The 13,938-nt window shown below is 47.0% G+C and overlaps 1 protein-coding gene across 1 annotated transcript in view; it reads right to left on the bottom strand.

Annotated features, from left to right (window-relative positions):
* Positions 1 to 6,924: 6,924 nt before the first annotated feature.
* The window catches only part of IL31RA (interleukin 31 receptor A), an 85,686-nt gene continuing 78,672 nt past the window's right edge, over positions 6,925 to 13,938 (bottom strand). The window contains exons 14-16 of the mRNA XM_064596937.1: positions 12,421 to 12,514; positions 11,231 to 11,312; positions 6,925 to 9,282 (exon numbers count right to left, since the gene is read on the bottom strand). Coding sequence (XP_064453007.1) covers positions 8,833 to 9,282; positions 11,231 to 11,312; positions 12,421 to 12,514 — 626 coding nt within the window. The 3' untranslated portion in view covers positions 6,925 to 8,832. The remainder of the gene's footprint in view (positions 9,283 to 11,230; positions 11,313 to 12,420; positions 12,515 to 13,938) is intronic.

The raw sequence follows: 13,938 nt of genomic DNA, 5'->3' as shown, positions 1-13,938 counted from the left end.
TAGTATTCAATGACTCATTAGTTATGTATAACACCCAGTGCTCATCACAGCATGTGCCCTCCTTAATACCCATCACCCTGTTACCCCTCCCCTCTGAACCCTCAGTTTGTTTCCCAGGGTCCACAGTCTCTCATGGTTTGTCTCCCTCTCTGATTTCTCCCCCTTCGGATTTTCCCTCCCTCCCACTATGGTCCTCCATGCTATTGCTTATGTTCCACATATGAATGAAAGAAACCATATGATAATTGTATTTCTCTGCTTGACTTATTTCACTTAGCATAATCCCCTCCTTTCTGATGGCTGAATAATATTCCCTTGTATACATGAACTACATCTTCTTTATCCATTCATCTGTTGAAGGGCATCTTGGCTCCTTCCACAGTTTGGCTATTGCGGACATTGCTGCTATTAACATTGGGGTGCGTGTGCCCCTTCTTTTCACTACACCTGTATCTTTGGGGTAAATACCCAGTAGTGCAATTGCTGGGTCATAGGGTAGTTCTATTTTCAACTCTTTGAGGAACCTCCATACTGTTTTCCAGAGTGGTTGCACCAGCTTGCATTCCCACCAACAGTGTAGGAGGGTTCCCCTTTCTCTGCATGCCCGCCAACATCTGTTGTTTCCCACTTTGTTAATTTTTGCCATTCTAACTGGTGTGAGGTGGTATCTCATTGTGGTTTTGATTTGTTTTTCCCTCATGGCTAGTGATGTTGAGCATTTTTTCATGTGTCTGTTGGCCATTTGTGTGTCTTCTTCGGAGCAGTGTCTGTTCATGTCTTCTGCATCTTTGGTTGCTCAGTCTGGCGGCCTTACCAGGATACCTCCCAACCTCCCAGCATCCAACATCTAAGAGCTTTGTTTTCCGTTGCCTGCCCGCCCCTGTTGCTCCTGTCGGGTGGCCGGCCTCCCCCACCTCTCTGCAGAGTCAAAAATGCCTAAAAGTTACACATTCGGTGGGGAAGTCCTTGGCAGTAAGTGAGGGGTTTAGGAGTGTGAACACCCAGGCCCCTTGCCTTGGCTGGTGACACACTCTGGGGTCCCAGTCACCTCTAGCATCCCCCTGGTCCAGGATCAGGCGAGGGCTGCCCTCCAGAGGAGTTTGAAATCCCACTCGAAGTGGTTTCTTCCCCTTCCTTATTAACCTTCCCTCACTCCTTTACCAGTTTCTCCTGGGAATGTGCCCCTCGTAAATTAGTTACACCTGAATTTGTGTCTCAGGATTTGCTTCTGGGGAATTAACCTAAGATATCATTCCAACCCGCACCCTGCCCAGATCACAGCACGTGCCCTGGCTTAGCAGGTAATCTAACCATATGGGCATAGCCTTTATTTGGGGTGATAGTGAGCAGCTGTGAATGAGGGGCCCAGGTGATGGGTGGAGGCAGACTCACACAAAGGCTCAGACTCACTCACCAGGCCCCAGTTTACCAAACTCACATAGGGCCCATCAGCATTACTTGTTTACGAGTCCCATTTAATAGCCAGTCTCTAGTTAGAAATGTGGACGGAAGAGAACCTATATTCGGATCCCATCAGCCCTACAAGTACTATCCTGCTTCCCCGCCCACAACACGAGCTGACTCCTGACCCCAAGGCCCTCCACCTGGAAACAGCCTGCCCCTGAGTAAACAGTGTAAAACCCCCATTTTCTTCCGGGTTCCATTTTCAAGATGTTGGACTCCACAGCAGTTCCTACTTAGATGCCAGTTGGGTATTTTCAGTTAGAACACTCAGGCAGAGATACTTTATACTCTAGCACTAGAGGTGCAGTATCCAAGGCCAAGGAGTTTCTCAGGAACCTATGAAAACATACGCATCCTTAGAAAAACAATTATTGGCTGAAGCCAAGAAAAGAGCATTGCTAAGTTGAAATTTAAGGATATTTAAGTAAGTGGTTATAAAACAAAATAACTTCATTATTTTAGAAGTTATAAAAATGTTATGGTGGTAAAAATTTTGCAAATTAGATTAGAATAGATAGATTTGCTCAAGTCATAAGAATCCCTATAGATACAGGACGATTGCTGAGAAATGTAATCATAAAATTGTTACATATAGTCAAATAATTTCAAAAACGAAACAAAAATCCTTACAAAATTTTTATGGAAAAAATATAATTAATGTGAATTGTGGAAACTTCAATGTATTTGACAGTATGTGGCCTCGCTAAGGCCTATGAAAGCTCTCAGGGGGCCCAGGTTTTAGCACATTTATCATCTCCAACCAACACGCCCCAAATGCTGAACCAAATTCTGGCAGACCAGCCAGAAATCAACCTATTCTTCATCGTGTTGCAGGGGATGGTACATTTGACCAATCTAATCTGAGGGGGCCAGCCGGAGCCTCCAAGTGCAGACAAGGTTGCACACGGCAGACTTTGCCAGGGGCTTGGCAGCGCTGTGGTCTGTTGGGAGGAGCAGATGCTTCTGTGGCACCCATGCCCTCCAGGAAGGACAAGGGGCCTAGGTCATCCCAGGAGATGCAACAGAGCAAACCCTGAGATCTGTGGTCCCACACCCAGCTGGCTCAAAGGCAAAACCAGGTTAAAATGGACACTGGCTATAGGGGGGAAGCCAGAGGATAGAGGATAGCCCATCTTGTTGCTGTTGTAAAAAAAAAAAAAAAAATGGAATGAATGTGTCATGGGGTGATTTTCTGTGACATGATCAGGTGTACTGAGGGGGCCAGCTGGGGTCACAAGGAGCATCATGGGAATAGGGAGGGACACCGGAGCCTTACTGGAAGCTGATCGAACCTCAGGAGCAAGCCTGCCAAGGAATGGGGAGGAATGGCCGCCCTCATAACCCCAGCTGATGTTCCAGTTAGAGGATGGCTCCCTGAGGGTATTGTCACAGAGCGCAAGATGGCTGAGGGCGTGGGAGCAGGACGCATCAAACCGAAGGTAACACCAGCACAAGTACGTAACTTTAAAAGAGGGAACGAGCCCACGGAACTACAGTGTAGGATCACACTATTCGGGTTCATGCCCTGCAAAACCCCCCTGTCCCACACAGCTGGGCACTCTAACCACAGCCCCGGCTCCACACAGGCCCTCAGGAGCTGGGGACACACCTGGGCAGGAGCGAGAAGCCGGTAGCCACATAACCCTAGAAAAGAGGGCTTTGTTGCCTGGGTTCTGTAGCCTTGATGGTGAGAATAAGCCAGAGGATCCCCGCTTTGTTATTGGGCCTCTGTCCTAATCCCACCAGAGTGTGGCCTGGGGGCGCTAGGGTGCCGGGGTGCAAATGCCCCAGAGCCTTCACCATCGGTCATCTCCTCCCAGGCCGCTACACGGGATACACCCCGCTCTCCCCTGAAACCACAGGCTGAGCCATGGACAGAGCCAGCAGGCAGCCAGAGGGAGATGAAGATCAGGGGCACGCTCTGTTCTCTCGTAACATGGGAGTGACCTGAGCATGTTTAGAAGCTGATGGGAAGGAATCAAGGGGGAGACATTGAAAGTACAAGAGAGCCGGAGGGAGGGATTTGCGCGAGCAGGGCCACCTCCGCCTCTGGAGACCTTCCCAGAAGTCTGGCCTGAAGGAGAGAAGAGACAGGGGCTGGCGCATCCTCCGTGAAATTGGGAAACACGTCATCTACTGAGAACAGTGAGGGGAGACCCTTAGGGAACTTGAGGAGCTGGGAGTTTGAAAATGCTGCCAAGAGGAATCAAATAGAGAGTGAGAACTGCGGTGAGAGGCAGGCCCAGCTGAATCCCTGGTGGGGGTAATTCCTACTCATTCCTGCTCTCCTGTAGCTCTTCTGTGTGTCCCCTAACCAAGAGACTCCCTTGATCTCTAACAAAGTTGGATATTTACATTTTGAAGTCCCATTTTTTAAACACCTGAGTCGGGGTGCCTGGGTGGCTCAGCCGGTTAAGCATCTGCCTTCAGCTCAGGTCATGATCCGGGGTCCTAGGATTGAGCCCCACATCGGGCTCCCTGCTCAGGAGGGAGTCTGCTTCTCCCTTTGCCCTTGCCCCTCTCCTTCCCTCCCTGCTCTCTCTCTCTCTGTCAAATAAATAAATAAAATCTTAAAAAAAGAAAAACACACATACCTGAGTGGGTAAAACTTTAAAACAGAAGTATAGCTTTACATGAAAATGTTATTATAGCTTTATTACCTGAAAGACTGAAATACAAATGCATTTATAGTAAAGCATTTTAAAGGCTGTTCTCATTATACTAAAACCCTGTTTTCATACTCTGCTTAGGAGGATAGAACTGCCAGGCACATGCATTACATACTGTAACGATTTATGAACAATATGTGGAAAAGACAGCATGCACAGCCTACAAAGAGTGCTTCTCTCGGTGCACAGGTCCCATCTTCTGCATTACTATATGATTACTATATGATGACTATATGACTACTATAATCATTCAGAACATTCCGCACATCCATTCTGATTTGCACATTTTGACTTCTTTTTCAAAGTCCAGGCCTCAGGCTACTTTCCTGTCATTTTACCCCACACATATAGTGAAGTTGGGTAGGACAGAGAATCCAGCTCCCAAAAATGAAAGTAGCAGTAGGTGCACCTAGATTCCCTTGAATAACCATCTGAGGCATGTGGCTGCTGGCTTTGTGCTCTTGTGGGCTTCCTCCCCTTGCCCTTCTCCCACACCGTTCTCCGCAGCAAGGGGCAGGCATGTCCAGGCTTTTGCCAACGTGGACTGGGGCTGTTTGTGCTTCTGAGCAAACTCTCCCTGCTGACCCCAAGGTCTAGTAAAAGCTGCAGAGAGATAAGAACTGCTAATGATGTGTCATACGCGGTCCAGATACCCTCCACCCAAAAGTGCAAGACACAGGTGATGCCACATACGATAATCACAAAAAGACCTTGTCACTAACACAAAACACATCAATGTGAAATTTCTTTTTAAATGCCCTACAAAACCCCCATATTTTAAATAGTCAAACAAATGACAAAGTCAACCAGTTGTTGTAAAGTTTGGCTGAGGGCCTCTAATGTCTAGCAGCTCACCTGCTCTCTCAATGCCCCAGTGGCTTGGAGGTAGAACATTCTGTATTGTCAATAGGTGGACATGTGGACTATAAAATACACATGGGAAAGGTTTGCCTTCACAGTGACTTAAGCAACACAAAAACTATGAAGTGTCTTTAACCATAGCCAATAAGGTGACAAAATTCAGTTTACAGCAGTAAACAGTTGATTATCATTAGCAAGGACAAAAGAGGCCCCACACACCCCTAGTGATACCACAAATCATTGTAACCTTTTTTGAGGACAGAGTTGTGTGATATGTGACAACAACTATAAAAGTTTGACCTGGCAATTCCACCTTTAGAAAAAGCCCCCAAGGAGTTAGGACAAAGGTGGGAAAAGAAAATGTTGTACAAAGAACAACATTTATTGAAGTTGCTCTCTATACAAAGAGGACATTTAAAACAATCCTATCAACTAAGGGGCCTTAGCAAAGCATAATATGCAGGTACACCATGGAGTTCTGAGCGTCCATTCAAAATGCTACCACGATGAACTTTGTTCGTGCATGAAACTTTAAGCGTGAAATAGTAAGTGAAAGTGAAGGTAAAATACAACAGAATCAATATATAACATGCAATGAGATAAACATGTATATTAGTACACACAGATCATATAAGGGACTAAAAATGATCCAGATAATTGGTATTTAGAGATTTTTGGTTTTGGTGGTGTTGTTGTTAGAGTCCAACACAAATTTTAAATTTACAAAAAAAAAAAAAAGAACACCTGTGAACGATGAGTAGGACCCGCAGACGTAGCTCAGCCAGGATTTCTAAATCTCAATACTACTGAGGTTTGGGGCCAGATAATCCATTGTTGTGGGGGCTGTTTGGTGCATTGCAGGGTCACTACCAGCATTGCTGGCTTTTACCCACTAGACGCCAGCAGCACCCTCCCAAAACTACCTCCAGGCAGTGCCAAATGTCGAGGTAGGGGACAAAGTAAGCTCTACCAAGAACCACTGGAGGGGCACCCGGGTAGCTCAGTTGGTTAAGGGATCGAGCCCCACGTTGGGCTCAGTGGGCAGCCTGCTTCTCTCTCCCTCTGCTGCTCCCCATGCTTGTGCCTCTCTCTCAAACAAATAAAATATTTAAAAAAAAAATCTTAAAAAAAAAAGAACCACTGGAGTAAGTGATAACCAACCATCAACGCTCTACCTTAGCTGTGGGCAGTTGTGAGGCCTGGGGCGGGGAGCCAGCGTGTGCCCTTCCTACAGAAGCTGTTCCTACTCAGTTAGAAATCCAGAATGACCATAACCTAACTTTTTCTTTCCTTAGCAGCTAATTCAAAGTTAAAACACTTCGTGGGCCAACACTGGGCAGTCCGAGCCTCGTGTCTACGGGCTCCCCAGACGTGAGCGAACTTTTTCTGCACAGGGCCAGGTGGTGAACATTTTAGGCTTTGTGGGAGAAATTCTCTCTCACAACTACTCAGTTGTGGGAGGAAAGCTGAGGGATGATACGTAAACAATGGGCGTGGCTCTTTTCCTATTAAGCTTCATTTACAGACACTGAAATTAGAATTCCATAGAGTTTTCACATGTCATTAAACATGATTCTCCCTTTGATTTTGTTATCCAGCCTTTACAAATACCAACAGCATTTCTGGGTCATGGGCCTTGGAAAAAAACATGGCGCAGATTTAGCCCGAGGGCCAATGTGCTAGGGGTGTGCCAGGAGAGGGCGCTAGAACCCCCTCAGGGTGATGGGGGGAACAGCAGTGGGCATCCTGGGACACACACAGGATGCCTCTCAGTTCCCAACAACTTCTCCCCATCTCCGGCCTCTTTTCAAAACTCAGCTTCCCCTCCCCCCCCACCCCCTCCCCCACCCCCCACCCCCCCACCCCCTCCCCCACCCCCCCCACCCCCCCCACCCCCGCCTACCCGCACCGTAGTCTTTGTACTGGGTGTGGTTTACTGCTGCCTCCTGAGAAACCACAAGAGTATCACTTTTTTTTTTCCAGACACAGATTGGCTTTTCGGCCATTCTAAAATTTTCTGGTATTATTAGAAGGGCCATTAATAAGGCACCGACAAAGCTGCTTACATGATTCCCAGAGCCCCAGAAAACTTCACTGGGGATGTTGTCAGTTTTTAATGAACTTACCAAAACACAAGTTTTCCTGTTTGTGTTCTGTCTGTTCGACATAACAGAGAAAATGTAGATGGCTTTTTCAGACCACAGAGGCAGCCCAGGATGCTGTGAGTGGGAACGGTTTGAGACTCAATCTCAGGAAAGAAAGGCCACCGTGGCCTCGTCGCTTTCAGGCCTGTGTCCTGTCAATGTGCTCTGGAGAGAGCAGTGTGTGGCCCGCTGAAGGAGCTTCAGGGGTCCTGCTCTCCTTACTGGCAGGAAACACTGACTCCTAGGACCTACCTCGGGCCACCTAGGACACAACACAGAGCCCCAGTTTCCTTAGCCCTCAAGGCAGAAAAGTCAGTTGAAAAATGAGAAAAGGAGGCTAGTGGGAAAGGAAGAAGAAATGAAGAGAAAAGAAAGAAGAAAACATTGAATTTAAATAAAATTAAACTAAAAAAAAGGGAGTATTAAAAAGATGAGAAGCTGCTGGTAGAGGCGGGAAGGCCAAAGACAGGAGGCAAGGAGGGAGGAAGGGACGAAGCAGAGGAGGGCCAGGAGTGTGGCATTTGCCAACTGTCCACCAGAAGACACCTCAGGCTTTAATGAATGATTAAGGGAGGAGGAGCAGGGGGGAATGGCTTCACCTCTGAGACCCACTCAGAGGAGCCATCTGGGACCCGTCCTCTCTCCTCAGACATCTCATTCTTGGGTTTTAGGTTCGAAAGCCTCATCCAGGTGTAAAACAGATAAGACTGGGGGAACTCATTCCAGGCACTCCCCTCCCCCTCCGCTTCACCCCTACAGAATTTGAGAAGATCCCTCAGCGGGAGTGGGCAGATGGCTCACTCAGGAAGCATTCCCAGGCTCTGAGGCTGCGTGAGGGGCCAGAGTCCCTGGCTAAAAGCAGGGCAGTGTTTGGTGCTTTCCTGCTCCCAGGCTTGGGTGCAAGATAAAGCGGCAGCAAAGGCCTCTGGGAATTGTTTCCAGGGCTGGGCAATGTGAAGACTGGGGTGGACCTTCTGGCCCAGCCTAGAGTCCACTCCCCAGTGCCCTGCTGAGACCTCCCCACATTCCTTGATTTACCAGCAGCCAGTGTGCTGTGAACTAGGGGCAAAAATCCTGGGTGGAGGTACAGCTGAGGACACTTGAGATTTATGAGGTAAGGAGAAGCCTCAGGCAGGCACACCATCAGGAAGGCCTCTCCACTTCCCCTGCCTCTATACGGAGGGAAAAACAAAATCACGAAAGTGAGATTTCAGTGCAGCCTTGGAGGTAGAGCCCAGACCCCAAGGGAGATCAAGGTATAGGGAAAGACTCTCACCTCCTACCAGACCCCTGTCCTCTAGCAGTGGGGAGTCTGCCAGAACTCTGAGGAGTAGCTTCACCAAAAGCTGTGACAATGACTTAATTCCTAGAAGGCCAGACATATCCACCTTAAGGGCCCCACTGTCCCTTAAAGTCAATGTCAGAGGCTTCAGTGTGAAATTGAAAAAAAATAAATACATAAACTGCTTTTCCTGGGCAACATGCTCAGACATATGACCATCCCTTCTTCTCAGGCAAGTTACACGTTTGTGCCAACCAAGCTCAACAAGCCACTCAGGGGTGTGTGAGAGTTTCTCTAACACAAGCAAGGGTGGGGAGACAGCCAAGGAAGCTCTTCTGGCCAAGTCATGATATATGCTCTCTGCAGGAGTCACCCAAACTGAGACCCAGAGGGATTTGAGCCACAGCAACAACTAAACTTCTCTTTTGGCTTCGTCTTGAGGTTTTTCAGATGTGACAAATTCTCTGGTTGTCACTGAATTTTTCAAGTATGGATTTGGTTCTCCTTCCTCACAGAGATGCTCTGGCCCTAAACTGGGAACAGAAGAGAGAGGTTGCTCTTTGGTTTCTGAGCATGTCCCTTCTAATATTCTAGAGCACAGCTGTTGGGATTTTCTCCGTGGAATCTCGGTTGAAATGGGAGGACGATAAGGCCAATATGGAGAAGTCATATACTCATTCTTTTCCTCTCTCAAAATGTTTTCCTGACCCTTTCCAGGTTCCTCTGGGGAAACCTCTTCCAAAAAATTCTCAAAGTTCACCACCAACTTGTCAATAAAGTCACTGGGGGCCGAGTACGGTTTTAGAACCCTGTCTTCTTCCATGTTCACAGGGTCATCAAACTCCTTCAGATTTAGCTTATCCTGAAAAAGAGAAAGGGACACCTCCAATGATCATTTGGGAGCTTCACATGAGGTAGTCAAAAGCTCATTAGACTTGGAATAACCAATGTCTCACCTCTTGACCAGCCCCCCACATTCCTTCCAGAGACCAGAAGTGATGGCCAGTCACCTCCACATGCCCTTCCATAGGAGCTTGGCAAGACTGGCCCATTTCCTGAGAAACGGCACATGGTATTCAAACAACTTTTTTTCCTCTAGAGAGCTCAAGGCTATTTTCCACACGATCGTAAGTTCACAAAACCCCAGTTGAGATGGGAGCATCAAAATTAGAACTCTCACATAAGATGAAAAACCACAGTCATGAAGACAAGTGACTTGCCCAACATCACCAGAAAATCAAAGATGGCCACCTGGGCAGAGACAGTATCTTTGTCATCTTTGTGTCCCCAGAGCCTAGCTCACTACTTGGCATTCAGTGAGTGGCCACAGGGCAGCTGGCAATAAGACTAGTATACATTGACCTCCCGTTCCCTGCATGAGGGCAGGGGGACCTCCCCCTGCTCCACCCCCCATTGCATGGGGGGGAGGGCATAAAGAATCATTTATATGCAAAAAAAAAAAAATCAGTGAGTGATTACTATTATGTGCTGTCGAGGACAGCCCTATATTATTCAAAAAGCATTTTAGACATCAGACAATACTGCCTATAAACTCATTTACTCTCATAACAACTTTTAATAAGTAGCAAATAGGGTAACACGCAGCTGATAAAGGAGAGAAGAAAATAGAAATAACACAAATAACAAGAATTAAAATAAATAAAAATGTCTGCATTTAAAAAAGACTTCTGAGTCGAAACAAGCCAAGGGCTAATACTAAAAATTCCTGCATCAAGAAATACTAGAAACAGTCTTTCAATAATAAAAACTTAAAAGTTATATTTGATCGGGCTTATTTTTACTTAGCTAAGAAATTATACCTTAAAAATTGCAAAAACAGTTTTCAATTTAAACTTATGAAAAAGGAAGTTTTCTACTTATGGATAACTCACTAAAAAACCTTATTACCACTTAAAGTCTGACTATAACTTCCCCAATCTGAGAAAAACAACTGGAGGCAGCCCTGTCAGCCTGTGGACAGCTATGTACGTCAACATCCCCTCACGGTCTCCGGTGGTCTCTAGACTAACTTGCTCTTGACTGCTTTTTAAATGGCATTGAATCTTCTAGACAGGCTATCTATTGCTCCCTAACTAGACAGTCAGGTCCTTGAGGGTAGGGCCAGTGTCCTTCAGTGGCATCCCTTATAGGACCAGTTCCATGCCCAGCACACACTGGGTCCTCTGAGCCTCGTGAAGTCCTTTCTGCTGGTTCAAGAGGACGAGGGCCAAAGTCGTTCCAGGAAGGCTCATTCCACCTGTCCTTCCAGCCCTGGGACTTTTTTTTTTTTTAAAGATTTTATTTATTTATTTGAGAGAGAGAGAATGAGAGACAGAGAGCATGAGATGGAGGAGGGTCAGAGGGAGAAGCAGACTCCCCGCTGAGCAGGAAGTCCGATGCGGTACTCGATCCCGGGACTCCAGGATCATGACCTGAGCCGAAGGCAGTCGCCCAACCAACTGAGCCACCCAGGCGCCCTAAAGATTTTATTTATTTATTTGAGAGAGAGAGAATGAGAGAGAGCACACGAGAGGGGGGAGGGTCAGAGGGAGAAGCAGACCCCCTGCCGAGCAGGGAGCCCGATGCGGGACTCGATCCCGGGACTCCAGGATCATGACCTGAGCCGAAGGCAGTCGCTTAACCAACTGAGCCACCCAGGGGCCCAGCCCTGGGACTTTTTAACCTCAAGTTCTATTGTTGTGAACACTGACAAATCTCAGCCCAGGACTCCTCCCCACCTCCATCGCCCTTCCTTGTCTTCTGCAACCAACCTGCTCAATGATTTCCTTAACAAAAGCAGAAGTATTTACCTTGAAATCATCTCCACGCCATGTAGCTATGCTGCTTTCAGCAGGGTTGGGGACATCAGGCCAACATAAGTGCTTCAATTTGCTAATAAGAGATAAGATTTTAAAACAGGAAGTAAGTTCAAGAAGTATGTTACTTACACTGCATGGCTCCACCAGAAGAGTGGAGCTTTGCTACAGGGAATAAATAAGGGCAAGCTTCTGACCTCCTGACGGAAGCTGGGAACACATAGTCTGGAGAGTGAAATTACAAGTCATCAGTGGGATGTGATGGAAAGACACTTTTCTTACCCTCTCCTGCCCCTGCAACCCCACCCCGAGACCTGACGTTGGAAATCACACCATCACAGAACCATGTCTTCGAGATTTATTCTCCAGGAAGGGTAACGCTCTAAGCCTGATACGATATCCACACTTTAGTGCAGTGATTCTCAAAGTGTGGTCCCAATCAGCAGCAGCTGCCTCACCTGGGAGCCTGTTAGACATGCAAAATGTACAAGAGTTTGGCTGGTGGCTTGGTTTCTACCTATGGTTGGGAAATGAGGTTGACATTCACTTCCCTAGAACTAAGCATAGCTGCTTGGCAGAGAAGGCCCTCAACTGTGCAATTCCGGAGAGAGAGGTCTACCGGGGAGGGAGCCCTTGACCAGCAGGGTAGCATGAAGCTCTCTGGGGAGAGAAAGCACAAGACCCTGAGACAAGCTTCCTTTCCCACAGTGGCCCGGGCACGCAGGACAAATGTCCCCACAGCCAGGCCTCCAACACTGCGCCACGAACAAGGAACAAGTCTATGCTGGGCGTACTGCTAGCCAGTGCTCTAATTACGTGGGTACGTTCCCTCTCTACCCAGGAGAGAAGCAAGTGGCCTGAGGCCTCCTGCTGCTGCCAGATACTGAGAGAAACGACGTTCTCCCTTACGTTAGAGGCAGATGCCAAATATGGAAGATAAAGCCTATGGGGCGGCTGGTAATCCCCGGCATAAGCCTGTATGTGGGCTGTGGGGAGTGAAAGTCCTCTTGTTTGGTCAGTTCTGATGAGCGCGGTATGGCATATAAATAAACTCAGTCAATATGTACCAAATTAATAAACAAATAAACACCCCCTTAATAAGAGAGGGCCCTCTCCACCCACGATGCCTTCCACCCATTTCAATCCCTGCTTTTGAGGGTACATGCTGTTGCCTATAAACTCACTTGGGTTTTTTGAGACCATATGCCACTGTCAGCATGATGAGAATGAGAAGACCACCTCCAACCAAAGAAGTTATAAATAAAATCTCAAGGACACCTTTGGGAAGAGGAGAACAAAAGTCAGTAAAAGGATGAGCTCCTCACTTTCTTGACAAAAATGAAAGATTAATTTTTTTTCTTCCAGGACTTTCAGCAACACGTTCCTTATGAGTTCTCTTTCAGTTCAATTAAAATGTATTCATAAAAAGAAATGGCATTTGGGGCTCCTCATCCAGTTCTCTTCTGCCTGAATAATAGTGATATTGTAATAATAATAGACCCAGACTGGTCAATAATTATGTTCACCAGGTTCATTCTCCAACCTCGTTCCTTTAGCACATATTTATTGAGCACGTACCATTTTCCAAACACTATTCTGGGTAATAAAACAAACAGCAATAAGGAAGAAATACAAGATCCCTACTAGCATGGAGCCTACATTCTGGTAGAAAGATTCAGACAACAAAGAAAGATTATTTCAGATATAACAGGATGATAGAGTGTGTTTAGGTAAGACAGTTAGTAACTTTACCTATCGGCAAAGGAAGACTTCTCTGAGAGGTGAAATCTGAGCTAATATTAATAATGAGAAGAAACCCCTCATGCAAAAATATGGAGAAAGCATTCCTGGCAGAAGAAACAGCAGATGCAAGTCTTGAAGCAGGAAGAAGTTAGCACAGATAGAATCAGAACATGGAAGGAGATGAGGTCAGTAAACCCCAGCTCACGAAGGACCCTGAAAGCAATGGGTAGGAATTTGTATTTTATTTAACACAAAACAGAAGCCGCTGGGGGTTTCAAGCAGGGGGCTAGGGTTTTAAACTCTGACTGCAGTGTGGAGAATAGACTGCAGAGGAACAAAGACAGAAGCAGGGAGATCTGTAATCTGCAGACAAGTGTTAAGAAATATTGAGGCTCCAAGGCAGGCTTTTGCCTTAAATTTGGCCCACAGAGAAAATTCTAGTAGATGATGCAATCTGTGCCTAGTGCTATGAAAATACAATATGGGGGCACCTGGTTGGCTCAGTTGTTAAGCGTCTGCCTTCGGCTCAGGTCGTGATCCCGGGGTCCTGGGATCGAGCCCCGCATCGGGCTCCCTGCTCCGCGGGAAGCCTGCTTCTCCCTCTCCCACTCCCCCTGCTTGTGTGCCCTCTCTCGCTGTGTCTCTCTCCGTCAAATAAATAAAATCTTTAAAATAAATAAATAAATAAATAGGGGCGCCTGGGTGGCTCAGTCGTTAAGTGTCTGCCTTCGGCTCAGGTCGTGATCCCGGGGTCCTGGGATCGAGCCCCAAATCGGGCTCCCTGCTCGGCAGGGAGTCTGCTTCTCCCTCTGACCCTCCTCCCTCTCATGCTCTCTGTCTCTCATTCTCTCTCTCGCAAATAAATAGAAAAGAAAAAAAAAAAAAGAAAAGAAAATAGCAGTGCCTTGGGGCGCCTGGGTGGCTCAGTCGTTAAGCATCTGCCTTCAGCTCAGGTCATG

Source organism: Mirounga angustirostris, unplaced genomic scaffold, assembly GCF_029215605.1.
Source record: "Mirounga angustirostris isolate CCGP_5_RB_7025 unplaced genomic scaffold, mMirAng1.0.hap1 SCAF_7, whole genome shotgun sequence".
Taxonomy (NCBI): domain Eukaryota; kingdom Metazoa; phylum Chordata; class Mammalia; order Carnivora; family Phocidae; genus Mirounga; species Mirounga angustirostris.
The sequence above is the reverse complement of the archived record's forward strand: the minus strand, read 5'-3'. Positions and strand labels throughout refer to the sequence as shown.